Source organism: Eupeodes corollae, chromosome 1 (assembly GCF_945859685.1).
Source record: "Eupeodes corollae chromosome 1, idEupCoro1.1, whole genome shotgun sequence".
Classification (NCBI taxonomy): Eukaryota; Metazoa; Arthropoda; class Insecta; order Diptera; family Syrphidae; genus Eupeodes; species Eupeodes corollae.
Window position 1 is genome coordinate 27,515,839 of NC_079147.1, and position 19,011 is coordinate 27,534,849.

At 33.2% G+C, this 19,011-nt stretch overlaps 1 protein-coding gene across 1 annotated transcript in view; it reads right to left on the bottom strand.

Moving 5' to 3' along the window:
* Positions 1-19,011, bottom strand: part of LOC129953725 (autophagy-related protein 16) — a 323,558-nt gene that overhangs the window by 292,882 nt on the left and 11,665 nt on the right. Inside the window, exons 4-6 of the mRNA XM_056067120.1 lie at positions 13,930-14,018; positions 3,939-4,315; positions 3,711-3,865 (exon numbers count right to left, since the gene is read on the bottom strand). Of these exons, the coding sequence (XP_055923095.1) occupies positions 3,711-3,865; positions 3,939-4,315; positions 13,930-14,018 (621 nt within the window). The remainder of the gene's footprint in view (positions 1-3,710; positions 3,866-3,938; positions 4,316-13,929; positions 14,019-19,011) is intronic.

Below are 19,011 nucleotides of genomic sequence, written 5' to 3' on the forward strand. Positions count from 1 at the left end.
CCAGATTGACCATATTGCGATCGACGCCAGACACGCTTACAGCATTACGGATGGAAGAACTTTCCGAGGAGCTAACATCGACTCAGAGCACTACCTCGTTTTAGCCAAGGTAGCACTTCGGATTTCCAGACCCAAGGCAAAACAGGGAGGTGCTGGGAGAAGGTACAACGTCGAACGGCTACAATCGCCAGAGATCGATAATCCTTTTCCGACCGAGTTACAAATAATCTCTCTCGAAGTTCTCTGCCGCCAACACAATGTATCGAAAACCAGTGGCAACATTGCCAAGATGCAATGCTTCAATACAACCTAAACATGAGCCAATTAAGCTGGTATTCTACGATCTCGTTTTTAAGTTGGTGCAGTTACGAATTTAATGAGCATTCCAAAAACAAAACAAGATACCCCATAGGTTAGGTTAGGTTATGTTATAGTGGCTGTCCAAGATGGAAACGGACACAGTTAGGCCAGTTTAATGGCCCATTGTGATACCACATGAATCTTGAGGCTTCCTTCTAAGCTCAATGGAACCAGCTTGAGTCTCTTAGGAAACGTGAGAGGCTGATTATACCAATATGATTTAGATCGTTTAGATCGTTAAAGAAAAATTCTCCTAGGTAATTCTTGCGTTTTCAAGCTAGGGCATGTGCAGAGAAGATGAAGAACCGTTTCTTCCTCTTCCTCGTCCATACAGCTTCTGCAAAAGTCATTTAAGAATACGCCTAGTCTCGTTGCGTGCTACGAGACTATTCTATTAGACAGTGTCCGGTTATGATACCTATTATCGAGCTTATATGCGATCTGCTTAGAGAGAGCAAGCACCTTGAACATTTTAAATCCAGTGTTGGCCAGATGTTTTTTGTGGCTTGACACGTGGTGATGTTGTTCTACCTGGTGCCTGCCCTCCTCGAAGCGTAGCGATTGGTATGCCAGTACTTGCCAAACGCGGTAGGATGGGCTGTAGTGTACCGTTCCTGGCGAGTTCATCTGCCTTACAGTTACCTGAAATGTCCCTATGGCCCTGCACCCAGCTAAGGTGAATATTAAACTGTTGCGCCATCTCCGTTAGAGATGATCGACAGTTATGGACTATTATAGAGTTTGTAGAGACAGAGTCCAGAGATTTGATAGCGGCCTGGCTGTCAGAGAAAATACGGATATCAGATGTTGATATCACGTTTTCTTTGAGCCAAGACAAGACTTCTTTAATCGCCAAAAGTTCCGCCTGGAACACGCTACAATGATTTGGAAGGCGGAATGAGAGACTTAATTTCAGTCGTTCAGAGTACACACCTCCTTCTTTGGTTTTTGACCCATCTGTGTAAAAATGGATTGACTCATCCTCCAAGAATGTCCTATCCTTCCAAAAAGATCTGGTAGGTATAGAAATCTGGAAGTTTCTGTCGAATTGTAGTTGGGGGATGGTGTAGTCTGTGTGCTTTGGAATTGATTCTAAGTACCTTAGAATTATGGAGTGGCCAATGTTGTTTTTAGTCCACTGCGACGAAGCATTGAGGCGAATAACAGAGCTTGCAGCTATTTGTTTGCTAAATATGTCAGTAGTGTAAGGTAGAGCAAGGTGTAAAGTGCCGCAGACGGGGTCGTGCGAAGCAATCCGCTTATACATAGGCAGGCAGAACGTTGGACTTTATTTAACTTATCCCTGTTTATACCTTTTTCTAAAGCAGTTCACCATACTGCCACGCCGTACATTAAAATCCGTCTGATTACCGATGTGTATAGCCAATGCGTGATTCCGGGTTGTAAACCCCAATATTACCAATAGCTTTTTTGCAAGAAAAGAGAGCTACAGTAGCTTTTATGACTCTTTCCTATACGTTGCGTTTCCAATTTAGTTTTTTGTCTAAGACAAGTCTCAGGTATTTAGCCTCGTCTAAGAATCTTAATTGAATTCCTTTAATATAGGAAGGGTTGACAAATGAAATTTTGTATCTCCTCGAAAATGAGACCAAATCGGTTTTGTGTGGGTTAACACCCAGTCCACACCGATCAGCCCAAAGTATTAGTCTGTCCAAGGCATTTTGTAAGAGTTCTTTTAGGATATTAAGATGCTTTCCTGAAACTGCTATAGCAACGTCGTCCGCATAGGCTATCACTCTGAAACCCTCCGCATCCAGACTAGTTAGGATTTCATTCACCACTAGGTTCCAGAGGAGAGGGGATAGAACACCACCTTGCGGTGTCCCTCTTCTAACGTATTGTCTGCTAGAAGAGTTGCCCAGTTTTGAGTTAATTATAATAAATACTCCATTCCTAACAAAAATTTCAATTAGGACTACAAATCTGAGACTTTATTTCAAATAAGCTTAAAATTAGGAATATTGTGATTTTTTTATTTGGTTGGATTTACGTTTTCTAAATGTCAAACTTTATAAGTAAATACCGACTTTGTTGTCTTAGGTAATAAGAAGGATTCAAAATCGTCAATCTTACAAATTCAATAGACTGAGACAGCAAAATAAAAAAAAAATACTCTACTTTGGCCTTAGACCTTTGCAATAAAATAAATTGCTATAAGCGTTTTATAGGACAGCTCAAATATCAAAATTGTACAAATTTATTGTGTTCTTAAACTTTTAATTGTGTGGCCAACTAAATTTTGTAACTAAATGAAATTTATACTTTTCTGAAAATGTTCAAGGTTTTTCAAAACCTAATTATAGAGTCAAATGAAAACCCATAACTAGTGAACATCTCCGCAAAGTAAGTGGGATTTTAATCGATAAGATAAACTTTTGTACTTTTGAAAATCATCATAAGACTTGTTGTTAAAACCTACAAGCCTAATAGGCTGCTTCTTGGAATATCTTCAAATTCTTCTAAATTATTGAATTAAAGAAGTGTCTGCCTAAGAATTTGTTTCTAGTGTTGCATGGTGCTAGCTAGTTGCATAAGAAGTGGACTCTGTTTTAAGATACTTCTTAAAACTACTACTGCCGATACTTCGGCTTGAAAGACTTTTAGATCGGGAAGTCTAAAAGAAGTGGAAAAATTGAATCTCTTAGAAAGGAAACCTGCTCCTACTTCAGAATCCGTTTTCGAGCAGTCAGTAGGTATATATTGTAGACTCAGTTATGTGTACTCGTTCTATCTTGTCAGGAAAGATGGTGTTAAAAGCTCTGTTGAAGTGAACACAGGGTATCATGTTTTGTTTACATATGAATAAACGAAAATAAGAATAATGAATTTACCCGTCTTAACGAGTCGTCTTAAAGAATTTTTATAAATAAAAACATCGATTATTGGCCTTTCAAAAAGCGTCCCTACAAAAAAAAAGTTATGAATAAAGCCTTTTACTCATGCAACGAAATTAAGGATATGTGACAGTACGAGTACAACACATTTACTTCAAGTTCTGAAATCTTATTGGTGTTCAAAAAGTATATAAAGCCTTTAATATAAAGGTTTAAAAATTATTTTTTTTAAGACAAAGATAAGGTCTGAAATAAATAAATATAAGCGAAAATATAACAAATGTCTTAACGCAAATGTTCGAACTTGAACGCAGAGTTGAAAATAAAAATAAATAAATACGTTAAGTTTCTTTTCTGTTTTATTGCAATAACAACCAGTTTTTACTTAAATATCTAAAAACATTGTGCAACTCTTTGATTTTTCAAAGTGCATCAGACATTTTTGTCGGGGGTAAAATTTGTACCCAACGAAATTCAAAAATAATCCTCACTCACCCTTAAACGATGGTCCGCAACTGTCCACAGCCTTGCTCCAAAATCATTTGATGTTCCGAGGATATATGAACCCGTTGAATCAAACTCCACCGAATTGATACCAGCACTGCTACCGCCCAGAACTGCTCTGGCTTCTGTTGTTGTTCCTGTTATATCTAAAATCAATAAGAATATAAAAGTTTTGAATTTAAAAATTCGTACTACGAAATAGAAAAACTAATTTCTTACGCTTATTAACATCCCAAAGTTTAACCCTCCGATCGGCACCACCAGTGGCAACCATTTTCTCCACCGGATTCCAGCGTACTGCACTGGCTTCGGTTTCATGAGCTTCGAATTTCATTATCAATTCTGGTTCTGATGAATGGAAGCGGTCCGGACCGGTACCAGGCGATAGTTTAACCTCATCGGCCAACATTAACATCTCATCGTATAAAAAGTCACCGCCACCGCCAACACCTCCTCCTTGATCGCCACCAGCAATACTTGCAGATTCAGGTGGCAGATCGTTTGGACTGTTTGAGTTGCGTGTCTCACGGACGGCGTCTTCCAAATCGCGGCGTAATTTGTCGGACCGTTTTCTGAAAAGTGACGGCAGTCTTTTTCTAGATTTTAAATGAATGTTTCAAAATAAGTTTAGCGTTTTTGGTCAGGCCGTTAGTAGAATCACAATGTGGCGAATTTCATTTTATGGTGCTGTGTTATATCGAATAACTATATAGATACAAATGTATATCGAGATTTTTTTGTATGAATTGCAATTTTAACTGAATTAAAATGAATGGAAAGTAAGTTGCTTTTTTTGGTACCGAAAGCCCAATACCTTAATTTTTATATTCGCAACCAATTTTCAAAAGCTACCTTATTTTTTTAATTGTTTGTGAACGAAAAACATGCTATGAATGCGGTTTATTAAAAAAAAATAACACTTTTATGGGTCATGAGAGTGAAGGTTATCAAAAGACAAAACAAAAATGTTTATGCAAACGGTATTAATTTATTTATTAAAATCTATTGTGGGTTTGCTTTTTTTGTGTGTTTCAATAATTTAATTTGATTTGGGAAGTGATTTTTGTTGGTATAAATGTTTTAGAAGACTTTTTCGTATGTTACATTTTGAACTGGAAAATCGTTATTTCTTTGTAGGGTTATCAAAAATGTTGAAATTGTTATTAAACTTGGGGAAATTGAGATTGTTAGTGACACCTAGGATTGTAAAAGGCGTCAAGGATTTTCAAATATTCTATTTTTTAAAGTATCACCAGCGACTTATAATGTTTAAAAGCTAAACCTTTAATCCCACTATAATAACCTGTATCGGAGTTAAAGAGCAAGTTATTAACTTAAATGCTGATACTTAATGCTGACGTTAAAAATCTTTTAGTTTTTTTACAGAGCTAAGGCTATCTATTTGAATCAGCATGTTTTAAACATTCACTCCTATACCAATCAAATTGTCGTTTGATATCTGAATGGATTGTGCGGGAAAACGTTGAATCCTTTTTATAATCAAAATTCGTAAGCTGTACATTAATGAGGAAAAAAAACAAAGTGAATGGTTTTCAAATTAAATATTTAATTTCAAGTAGCTTTCACTTTTGAAGCCGTAAATTTTTAACATTTGACAGGTAAAGACTACGTCATTACTTAAAATGGAAAGATTCATGCCTGTTTCAATATTAATTAGATACCATCTACACATTAAAGACTATGGACGCTATACAGATAATTTGTGAACACATCCTCTCTAAAAAGTTATTGTTGAAAAAGTCAAAGAGCTTTTATTTAGGTACGTGAGTAAGGAACATAAGATAATTTATTTTTTTTAAATTAAAAGGTTTTTAAAATCGAAGAAGTTTATGACAAACAATACAATTCATGCAACATCAACATATCAAACAAAATTGTTGTCTTAAGGGTTCAACTTAACCATCACCATGTTTGTGTAATGGATTGATTGAAAGTCTCACTCAAAAGCGTCATATCCCAATGTTTTTGGGGACAATTGTGGAAGCTGTTGCCAAGTTGTACCATAGATATTGTGTTAGAGAGTTTAGTTAAGGGTTTAAAAAATATTCTCTTTAACTTAGATAAATGGATTCTGATGAGAAAATCAAAGGCAAGACAACACAAAAGTTTATTAGGATCAATATCAAAGCTTTTAGAGAATATTAAGATTTGCTCTCGAGAAATTTATATTTTATTAATAAGATTACTTTTTGTGGTCAGAATTAGAGAGCGTGCTTGAAATAGTTCTCACTGGAATTTTTAAAAATCCTAAAATAGAGTTAACTGAAGCATTGTCAAAAATATCACAAGAAAAAATGCTTGCAACTATAGCTCGATGGCCACAACGTTTAAGGGCTGGCATTAAGGCCCAGGACGCCATTTTAATTAACCTTTTTTTTTATTAAACTAATATTATGGCTAACAATGAGTTCAAAATATTATATAGTTCTTATGCTGTTTTTTGATTGTAACAGAACTTTTTGCACGACTATATTTAAACAACTAGAAGACCCGGCGAACTCCGTTTCGCCACCAGATGGCTTCCTTTGTGGTTACATTTCGTTTGGGTATTAAAAGATGGTGATATTTAAAAAGGAAACCGGCTTTTCACCGCAAGTCGAGTACCGTTTTAAAGTCGCGGTGGATTCAAATTCCGCAATATCATAATAACTGAACCAGTTTAAAAAAAAACTCCTTGGATAATTTACAACATCATCGGGATTTGTTATGGAATCAACGGATTTGTATGTCACCAAATCATAAGCGATTTTTGACTGAATTGTGAAATTAGAGAATTACTCGTTGACTTAACCAAGCAAAATTTTGATAATTCTCACTAATGTTTTGAAAAACATTTTCAACTTGAGAGTCTACAAATCGGCAAAAGGCGTTGGTAAGACTAATTAATTCAGTTGTAGCATCAACTGGCACTTTTCCATTTTCAGCAGCTAAAAATTAGTTCGAAAATTGTGCAGCAATTCGATCGTTTGAATTTTAACTCTCATATTAGTCGTTAGCGATAATGTTTTTACTTTATTCCACAAAAGTGATGCCTTCAGGCAAGCATTCAATTCATCTGCAGGTGTTAAACGGGGAATTACTGGCAATGTCTGCTGAAATCGCCTGTCAGCAATATCATCAAGCCGCCAAAGATGTTGTTACTTCGTCGAAGAACCTTGAGTGTGAAGTTAAGTGCTTCAAATGATTTCTTATGTGGAATTGTGCACTCATCCCAAACAATGAGCTTGCATTGCATCAACAATTTTCCCATTGCACTGGATCGGGAAATATTGCATGTTGGAGTATCAATTGTGTTTTAATTGAGTGGCAACTTAAGCGCAGAACGTGCGTCATCTAGAAAAGTTACCGCAATTCCAGGCTTACGCTAAAGTTATGTCCAATCTTCAATGCATGGTGCATTAATCGATTTGGCGCAATCATTCCTACTTTAATCAGTAATAGTCAAACATTGGTCCTCAATCATAATCATTCCCTCGGACAGCACAGTAAAGGAAGACAGCGGATCAGGTGGCGTGCACAAGTGGAAAGTGACCTCACCCAACTTGGAGCGCGAAACTAGATTGAGAAGTTTGTTGAGTGAGGCCCTAAGTTACACGGCGCCACCTTAAGCAAGTAAATCTCTTTATTTTAATGGAGGAACATAACCACTGCTGCCTAACACGATAATAGTTTTGCCAATACTCACATATTATGGACCGAGACTTGGTTGCTCGAGCGGTTGAAAGCATATAAATGGATTGTTGTAGAAGTTTTTAGGGTTAGATCCAGATTTCAATACCTAGCGATAGTCAAATAGCTTCTTTCAGCCAGAACATAATCACAAAAAGACACAGCAAAAACCAAATATATTTTGATCAAGACAAATATTCAAACCACGTTGAAAACGATAGGCAGTTCACCTATGAGAGAAGATTAACTCGCTCAGAAAACACTTGGTTGAACATTCTAAGGTTTCAGCGAATTTAAAAGGACACCCAGGGCATTAAGAAAAAGACTTGTTAAAAAAAAGGAACATCGTGAAACTGTATTGAATCTTAGGTGGTTTTTCTTCGATTAGTTCTACTGTAGGAAAAATCTCTGAAGATATCCGTTAATTCATGCGTTTCTGGTAATATTTCTGAACTTTTAACTAGTGACGTGTAGTCTCACATGGTTAGGGGTCACATGTTTTCAAATTTTTAGAAATAACCTCTTGCTTTTTAGTACCTTTTGTATTAGTGCTTAAGCGACCACCAAAAAAGGCAGATGCGTTATCGGTTGTTTTACACGTAAGTATTACGAATGAGAATATCGACTGCAGTCTATGAGACTTTTTGTCCTTTTCTTATCATCCAAATACTTTGACGATATATTTTATTGATTTTCAGTGCAAAATATTAGAAAACACTGGGAAACGTCAGCCCCAGCCTACTAATTTATCAAAGAATACAAAACTACGAACATCTGACCTTCATGCTACCTTCAGACCAATTTGACAGTGAATGTAGTTTTAACGACAACTTGTTTTCCTACCTTGAACTTTTACAGCTTTGTGAAAGTGATCAAGATGAAGACCTAAAGGAGAACATTCAACAAGAGGATAATGATGAGATGAGACAGATCCCTGGAAGTGATGTTAATACCGATAGTTCTGTTGATCAACATCCCCTTTTGAAATTAAGAAGGTCGGAAAAAATCGTTATAAATTGTCAAAGATACCTTTTAATGATAAAGTTAGCATTAGCACGCCTAGTGTTTTGAAATATCAGCATTTGGCATAAATTATATAAAGCAGCGATACTTGTGTCCTAATCCATCACAATAGCACAGTTAATGGACAGGTTCAGGCGACATAAGAGACTTGAAAGTAATGCAAGTTTCTAGTATCTGATTGCCCAGCTGCCAAAAAAATGCCTTCCAATTAAGGGGTTATTCTGGTCTAGAAATAAAAAAAAATCGATTTTTTTTTCATATTTTCATAGTTTAACTATTTAAGAATATGTCTACGAGAGGATTTTCCCAAATTCAAATTATTTTCGGAGAAATAAGTATTTTTCTGAACAGCCATCCAAATCGGTTGGGCTACAACTAATAGAACAAAAGACATAATGGGGTACTTTAAACGCGTTTTTCTCAGAACTGTCTTTTTTGAATCTGATACCCAAGATTTCTCAGGTTCTGCAGAACCGATTTACTTGAAATTTTAAGAGAGTCTTCTGTAGAGACTTGTCTACGTCCGGAACTACGGCCATCCTCAAATTTTAATTTTTACTATTTTTAACAAATGGAAGAATGTTCAAAAAAGTGGTAACATTTTTTATTTTTTATCGCCATTTTGTAAAAAAAAATGTTTGTAACTTTTCCGTAGTTCTAGACATTGCGACATTATTGTAGATTATTAATCTTTTTTAGAGAGAGAGTTAAATCTTGGGTATGGTCACGCACCAAATTTTTGAGACGCACCACTCCATCAGCTGATAATTAACGGAATTTTGATTTTGATTTTTGTTTTACTTTTTTATTTTTTTTGTATGCTTCTAATGTGAATAAATAATGTATACAAAAATTGATGGTAAAATTGTTGCTTGCTTTTTTCTACAGCACTTCAAAAATTACCTAAAATTCTCTAGACCAGAATACCCCCTTAAGGCAAATTTATTGAAAATTTGACTGGAAATGTAGTCAAAACATATCTCCCTAACTATCAAGTGAAGTCTACTTCAATCAAAATGACAGTTGATCATTTTTTTCATTCAACTGAAAGCTGAACTTTGTTACTTTATGATTTATTTATTTTCTGCCCAAGGGTTTCTTGCCAATTTGGAAAAGAAAAAAGAGGCTGGGATGCGACCCACACTGATAACTTCCCATCCCGTCTGTCGATTTGTCTTGCTTAAAAGTTTGTCTATATGTACTCGTATCAATTTTTACCAAATTTGCGTACTATATTTTGTAGATTTTATTTTTTATGAAAAAACGGACTGTTGGATTTTTATATAAAAAATTACTGAGTATCGAAAACAATATTTTTTGTGAAATAAAATAAGTTTCAAGCCAATATTTTTAAGTTTTGAAAAGCTATTTGAGTCGAAAGTAAATTTTTACGAAGTTTTAGTATTGTTTTCTTTTTAGAGTTTTATTTTTTGTAAAAAAAACTGTCAATTCGATTTTTTAAAAATTCTACCAAATGTTGAAAACAATATTTCTTATGAGATTAATTACTTTGAAGCCAATATTTAAAATTTTTAAAGAGATATTTGAGTCGAAAATCAATTTTTACCAACTTTTATACATTTTTTTTTAGGTTTTTATTTTTTGTAAAAAAAACTGTCAATTCGATTTTTTTCAAACTTTAACTGAATGTTGACAACAAGATTTTTGAAAGATAAAAGTAAACTAAAGCCAATATCTTAAAGTTTTGAAAAGATATTTGAGTCGAAAATCAATTTTTACCAACTTTTATCAATTTTTTTTTAGGTTTTTATTTTTTGTAAAAAAAACTGTCAATTCGATTTTTTTCAAACTTTAACTGAATGTTGACAACAAGATTTTTTGAAAGATAAAAGTAAATTAAAGCCAATATCTCAAAGTTTTGAAAAGATATTTGAGTCGAAAATCAATTCTTACCAACTTTTATCAATTTTTTTTTTAGGTTTTTATTTTTTGTAAAAAAACTGTCAATTCGATTTTTTTCAAACTTTAACTGAATGTTGAGAACAAGATTGATTGAAAGATAAAAGTAAATTTAAGCCAATATCTTAAAGTTTTGAAAAGATATTTGAGTCGAAAATCAATTTTTACCAACTTTTATACATTTTTTTTTAGGTTTTTATTTTTTGTAAAAAAACTGGCAATTCGATTTTTCTCAACATTTTTCAAAATGTTGAAAACAATATTTCTTATAAGATAAAATAAGCTTGAAGCCTAAATTTCAAGTTTTTGAAAAGATATTTGAATCGATATTCAACTTTTACGAACTTTGAGTAATGTTTTTTTTTAGATTTTTATTTTTTATAAAAAAACTGTCAATTAGATTTTTCTCAAAATTTTATCAGATGTCAAAAACATTATTCTTCGTTGCTCAAAATTGTTTTAGAGATGAAATCATATTTCAGTCGTAAAATTTTGGAGGTGACAAATTTTTTTTTTCAGTTTTATTGATTTTTAAAAAAAACCGTTATATTGATTTTTTTCAAAAAATATACCTGTTTGGTATCATGTTCCAATATATTATATAAAATTTAATTCAAGTCTCTAGAGTTTTTGGTTCGTAAGATATTTAGGGTTAACCAAAATTTTCACCTTTTTTTCAAACTGCTATGGTAAAAAAACCACCCACACAATTATCTTTAGAGCCCTTTCTGCATCTTTCTGCCTTATTATCTGTACAACAAAATTTATTTGAAGTCGATATCTCTTCTGGTTCTTGAGCTATGGACGACGAAAAAAACGTCGCGAACGTACGGACGTACGGACGTACAAACGTACGTACACACGCACGCACAGACATCTTTCTAAAAATCTTTTATTTCGACTCTAGGGACCTTGAAACGTCGAGAAATGTCAAAATTTTCAATTTGACAAATCGGACCCATTACAATAACTTCCTATGGGAAGTTAATAAGTGAAATTTCTTTACAATACAAAATACAAATCGTGAGGGACTTATTGCTTGCCTGAGGAGTGTTTTCTAGACAGTAATGTTTTTGTTTGATTTTGAACGTGGAACGTGGCAGAGGTTAGTGAAGTAAAGTTCCAAGTTTGAAATTTATGACACTTAAAGAACTTACTAGCCGCATTGGTCAAAAATTACGTTCAAGAAATACAGTTGACTGTAAATGAAGTGCCTTATGTTGTCTGAACCTGCCTAATGAAAGTTACTAAAAAGTCTGACCTTTTTATTTTTTTTTATCACACAACTATGAAGCTAATAAATGTGTTTCTGTACAGAACAAGAAGGACTGGAGTTGCATAAATGCATATATACTATTTAAAATACCTCACGCCTCAGCCCTAGATAACGGAGATTTTCTTAAATCATTATTAGCCCGCTAATACTAACCTAAAAGCAAAGACGTGATGTGTGCAGTCAATTACCAATGAAGTCAGAGATAGTTTTAAAGGGAGGTCTTGTCTGGGTTTGATATGTAAAAAGATGAGCAAATGCTCGATTGCAGGAAATCGATCTTGCAAATGGTTGAGGATGGGTTTTCATAGTTTTTTACCAACTGAGTAGGTAAACAACTATCAAAATGGCCGAGTTTCTGAGTAATTTTGTTACAAATCCAGTTTATAAAAAAAGATGTTTTTGAAAATTGTATAGATTTGAAGAAACAAGTGTGCAATTATTGACAGATGAGTTTTTGGTCCCAACCCTGGAAACACGCGGTGGTACTTTGACTTATCAAGAAAAAATGAGAATTTTTCTGCTTTATGTAGGAGATCCTGGATTTTAAAGCGGTGTTGGTGAAGACATTGGTGTCAATCAATCAAAAATATCTATGTTGGTGCAGCAAGTCACAATAAAAATTGAAATCCGTGCAACTGATTGGATCATGGTCCCACACACTTCTGAAGGAATAGAAGAAGCGCAAAGGTTATGCAGCAGTAAGTATGAGTTTCCTTACGCCATTGGTACTCTGGATTGTACACATATGCGTATAAGGAAACCACTCTATCACTACGAAGAGTGCGTTAACCTCAAAGGATACTAATCAATAAATGTACAGGCTACGTGCAACGCGGATGAAAAATTGTCAAGCATTTAAGTTTGCTGGCCGGGATCAAGTCACGACTCCCGTGTTTTGAAAAATAGTTTCTTATTTAATCATATGAATAATAATTCGTCAGCAATATTACTGGGCGATGAAGGGTATGGCATAACGCCTTGGTTAATGACACCATTTTCCTTCTTGAATCGACTGACCGCACAGAAACTACTTTTTTAACTAGTGTGAGTGCATATAAAGAGCTTTTATAATGGTCTCACATCACTGAGTCCAAACTCGTTTTTTTGCATATGAAACTGAGTCCGAGTCTGCTCTATCGATCTCACATGCGAGTTCAAGATTATCAGCTCTGACTGTGAAAACTTTCTCATCTTTTAGCATATGACCCAGTGACAGTGTACACTGTTGCAATGTCACCGCCCTTGGTGCAAAAACTGCCAAATATATTATGTCAAATTTAGCGGGTGTCAGAATTCTTATTTTTAGTTTCCAGAAGTAAGTTGTGTGTTTTTTGTTGGCCTTGATATTGAATTGTCAGAAAAAAGCATTTTAGTTGGCATAGAATTTATATTAAGTGTATTAAAATAATAAAAAGGAGCTCACGTCAATTAAAGCTGAAAATTAACATTAATAGCACACAAATATTATTATTGTTTAATTGTATAACAAGAGATACATTTTAAATCATCGACATTTAATTTTAACAATTTTTTTATTTCGAAGTATTAGCCTGTTCTTTGGAGTGTAACAAATTTGTCATGTCCCTGGTTAAATCTAAACTCTCAAATGAAACATTTTTAGGTGGAAGTAAACTCTATAGAGCTTTAAAATATTAGTTTTTTGAAATGGTTTGAAATACAATTTTTTTAAATAAAAATCGATTTAAAATAATATGAGGGTTAAATATATGAATCACTTTGAGTTGACCAATAACGCTTTCTTAAAGTTTTTCTTTTAATAATAAACACAAGAACATACCTATTCATAAAATAAGCCCCTTATTTAGTTTCGCTCAATTAATAAGCTCTTATTAACTTTGAACAAACAAAACAAAATAATAAATAAACAAATAGACAAATAGACAAAACAAAAAAGGACGACAACAAAAACAACACACAAAAAATAGAACAAACCTTTTATCTTGGGTTAACTTTTCCACAAATAATTATTATTATAATCATTACTTATTTTTTGGGTGCTTTACGTTTTTTTCAATAACAAAAAAATTTAACAAAAAGAAAGAAAACAAAAACTTAATTGCATAGTCTTATAGAAAAGTTTGAATAATTGAAAAATAAAAATAAGAAAAAAAAAATGTTCATAAAGCACACAAAACCATTTCCAGAGCACAATCGTGGGGATGCTAATCGAGTTCTTTAGTTTTTAATAAATAATTATTTTTTGTTTAATCAAAAATACTCGCAAATACAAAAAATACAATTTGTTGTTGTATTTTTGTTAGCAACGATAAACAAACTTACTTTAGGAAGCTTTCGTTTTCTTCGTTTAGTTTATCAGCGTCCTTGGATTTGTATTTCATCAGACGTTCTAAAAGGCTTCGATTTTCATCCTGAAAATGTAACACAAAAATTTTATTTTATTTTATTGAAATGAAATGAAAAAGTACTCGGTAAATATTCACACGGTTTTGATGCAACTGATTGTTCAGTGAGATTTTGAAATTCTTCAAAACAAAAATAAATAAATAAGAATATCTTAATATGCACAAAAGTATATAAGTAAGTACATAAATATATTAAAGAATGTTCTTAAGAATTATTAATTTTATCCAGCTACCTACGTCATATATTATTTCAACACCTCTTTCAGGCCCAATTTAGTTAATCGACGTTTTTTTGGCTCACTTCCAAGTTTTTTTCCATTTTTCTCTTCTTTGACATCATAAAACAAAAGACTATAAAAAAACAAATAAGATCATCCTCCTTTGATCGTCTTCATCTTAATCATTCATAGCCGGATGCCGATTAATGACAAATTTATTAATAAAGCGGATTGTGCGTGACTATTGGTCGGTTTTATAAAATATTAAGTGCTGCTGTCAATATGACGACACTTGATCTAATTTATTGTCAGTGAGTGTTTATATGAATTAAGTCATAAAATTAAAACAAAAAAACAAACATCGTAATATGTTTAAACAAAAATTTAAAAAAAAAACCGCTTTTGTTTTGGTTTGTTTTTAAAATATTTTTATTTCTAGATTTGTAATCAAACATTGTTTTATTGCTGCGACATAAATGACTAAAGAACAATGATGAAGAAATTAAGAAATTTTTATTTTTCATTCATCATTTTCAAAGGTTTATTTTGAATTGAAATGGCTCCATTTAAATTGTTAAAATTATCTATTCATTTGTAAGATTAACAGTCTACATTATTTTTAGTATAACTTAATAACCATACACCAAAAATCTATTTTCTAGAATTCTAGTTTATTGAGTAATTGAAATTATGAGTGAACAAAATGCATTCAAATTTTTAAAAATTGAATTAAGGAGACATCAGAAAAGTTTCATTATCATTTTGATTATAGTTCTTGAAAAATAGGAAAAAAAACGCAAAAGGGCAAACTGGGTTGCTGTTTTTGTTTTAAAATATTCTTCTCTCACAGTTCATAAAGTGAAAAGAGTTAACATAAATAATATGTAGATTTCGAGTTTTTTTTCTTTTCTTGTTAAAAAATAAAAATACTAAAACATTTCAAGCCTTTCCGACACAAAACTTTTCAGTCAAGAGTTTGAAGTTTACAAAAACGATCGTCATGTTTATTTGCCACTAATATTTTACTTCTAGGTGATTTTAATTTACTACACATTCACTGGATACCATCCGAAGACCAATCCTGCCTTGAAGCCTCTCCTTCTTTTTCATAATTGGAACTATCTCTTCTCGATAAAGCCTTTCTTACTGACTTACAGTAAAGAAGCTATATTAAAGACTCAAGAAATCGAATTCTCGATTTAGTATTTTCTTCTGACGCTATTATCACTCTTGTTCTAGAATCTAGATCAGGAATTACTAATATTGATAAATATCACTCCCCTTTGGACACATTTTTTTACTTAAGTTATCACCTTACTGAACACAGTAATTCCTATAATGTTGATACAATTGATCACATCTAGAAACGGACTCAGGCTAATCGACTTCCTAGCCGAGAAAAACATGGTGTTGAGTTAGCACCAGATTCCCTTGCCAAGATATCCACAAAGGATGCAACCAAATCGATCATGTTGCTATTGACGGAAGACACTCCTCTAGCATACGTGGCGTTCGTACGTACAGATAAGCCAACATAGATTCTATCCACTACCTAGTTGGTGCTAAACTGCGCGTACGAATATCCATGGAAGCTCTTAGGCAAACAACAACCACGAGGAGAAGATTCAACGTTGGAAGACTGCAGCAGGAGGATACCCCCAATACCTTTGCCGACCAAGTATCAATAGAGCTTGCGAGAAACCCTACAACGGACGAGATGTCCCAGAGACCCACTGGCAGCTTTGCAGCAATCCATCAGAAAAGCTGCAGGTGCTAGGTTTCTCACAGCCGCCACAAAGGAACCCCTAGACTCTGAATGTGCTCAAGCAGATAAAGCCAAAACGGAGGCATACAGATTGTGGCAGCAACCGGCTTAATTTTTATTACCGTACTCGTTCAATCAAAAATTGGCTTCACCGCTGAACAAAATTTTAGTATTTAGAAAAGAAGAAAGTTTTTCGAAAAAAAATGTGCAATATTTGCAAACGTTGTTCAAAAGTAAAGCTGTATTACTGCTTTTGCTTTCGCCTTCTTCGTTTAGAATTCTACCAATTCACGAATTCGAAGTTTGAAATGTCATAATGTTTGTTGGTGAGTTGAAATCCGACAGCTTTTTTTGGCGGATTTACAGGCAAAGTGTTTATTATTTTTGACTGTTCGATTTCGTGGATTCTTTCTTGATTGTAATTAAATATATATAAATGGTAGTTAGCTTTATTTTAACTTTCTTATAATTTATCCACAATCCACAATGAAACATAAAATTTTAAAATTAATTCAAGGAACGTTTAAAACAAGCAAATAAATCGGCATCAATTTTTGGCTCTCGTGGAGTTAATGGAGAAAAATAAGGGTTTTGCAACAAATTAATTCCTTTCGGACAAATATACACCATAACTGATTCCATTTTTTAAATATAATATTGTTAACTGAATAAATCACCGCAAATTTCACAATATATAGGAAGAACTATTTTCGCTTCGCCGGGCGAATGCGTTAATAAGTAAATACAACGCGAGTCAAATTTGAAAGGTCGAATTGAAAAAGATCCACCGCGAACCTCATATCATAATCAGGCCCCTGGCCTCTGGGGAGTCATTCCGTAATTTCCGAAACGATAATCGTCAAAAATATTATCATTAACGATATCGTCAATAATTTGCTTCACGTAACTTTATCACTATCGTCTCGTTCAATCGTTTTCAGTATAAGTTCGTTGAGTATATTATACTATGACTGAAATGTCAAAATAAACTCAACGAAAGATGATGCTTGTTCAATAGCTTGAAAATATTATTAAAATTGGTTTTTCTCTATTAGAAATTTTTAAAATTTGCAAAAAAATGTATTGTTAATAATCACGCCACCTATTTTGGTATGTTTATTGTGATTGTCACTTTTCGTGTTTTCATTTGTTGCCGCCGAAGATACAACTATTTATAATATAAAAATGTTTGTCTAATATGTACATATGAGGCCTTCAGAATAATAATGGTCTAAATCCACTTTTTAAGAAAAATCGAGATTTTACCTTTAAACACATTATAATAATGTGTACCTTATAAAAAAAAGATCAGCGTCAAAAATGTGGTGTTATCAGTCGAGATAACGGCATAGATTTTTTGATAGGTAACTCTTTTTATCAAAATTTCAGTTTAAAAATGGAACAAGTGGAACTATCCGTATAAAAGTGAAACATGTTTCAAATTGTTCCTCCATTTTTTTTTTGCCATCACCATTGAATGAGGAAAATTGAATGTGTAATCAACTGCAAGTGCATAACCCTTTTTTAAAAATAAAGTTTTTTTTTTTTAATACATATAATAAAGTATAAGTGATTTTAGTGTTTCTGATTTGGATTCTGAATACCTTCCAAGCTGTGAAGAAGAAAATGATGATTTTTCAAGTAAGTAAATTATATCTTTTGAGCGAAACATAGCCTTAGCAAAATTTAATGTTGTTTAAAGCAATAATGATGATCTGTTATCTTTTTTATAAAAAAATTTGTCGTATCGTAGGTCCTATTATTGACAACTTCGAACCGTTATGTATTGAAACTGGGGGAATATCAACTGGTAATAAATATTCTTTTAATAAAATATGTGAATATTGTTGTATAAAAATGTTTTATTTACATTTTAGATTATAATTCAAATTCAAATACTCCTGGTGAGTCACCAATTTTACAAAATGAAACTGCAGTCAACTCTGATACACAATCCCATGCAGAAATCCTTACGAGTACACAAGAAAGTCTACATTCCGAACAAAACGAAAAACTGAAAGGTAAGAAACGTTCAAGGAATGTAAAATCCTGGAAAGTAAATGAAAGAAGAGTGAAAAGAAACACGGGGCAGAAGTACATTACAGCAAAGGGTGTAACAGTTCCAAAAAAGAAATTTATAAATTCAGACTGTGGCTGCAGAAACAAGTGTTTTAATTCATTATCAGAGGAGGCTAGACAAAAATTATTTGAAGAATTTTGGAGTCTTGGAGACTTAAGTTTACAAAATACATATCTCTATGGACTAGTTAAATCAAGTCCTATACGCCAAAATCGTCACAGGGGTGCTTCATGCAGAAACCAATTTTTTTTTCAAATATTTCCTAAAAAGTGAAAACATTACCAAAGCAGTATGCAAAAAGTATTTCCTAGCTACATTCAATATCAGCAATGGAAGACTTTTTAGATGTATTTCTAAAAAAAATGCATCGGAGTGCAGTCAAGAACGACGTGGTAGAACGTCCTCTAGAAAATTAGACGACTCTGATGTTATAGCTCATATACAGAGCTTTCCGGCGTACCAGAGCCACTATTCTAGGGAAAAAAAACCCTAACAGAAAATGCCTTAATAGTGAACTGACGGTGAAAAAAATGTACGATTTATATAAAGAGAATTGTATAAAGGAAAAAACTGAACCCAAAAAACTTAAATACTATTACCAAATTTTCAACACAAAGTTTAACTTACACTTTAAACCTCCACATCAAGATACTTGTAAGCTTTGCGATGAACTTGATCTAAAAATAAAAGCTGCAAGCGATGAGGATATTAAGAAAAGTTTATGTCTGCAGAAAGATGATCATCAGCGTTTGGCAGATACAGCTAGGGATTCCCTAAAAAACGACCTCAAAAAGAGTAGAGGAAGCATATATAATCACTTTCGACCTACAGAAGGCTCTTCCTTTTCCTAAGCTAACAGTATCTGTAGCCTTTTATAAAAGAAACTTATATTTATATAATTTTGGTATACATAATGTGAATAACAACATAGGATAT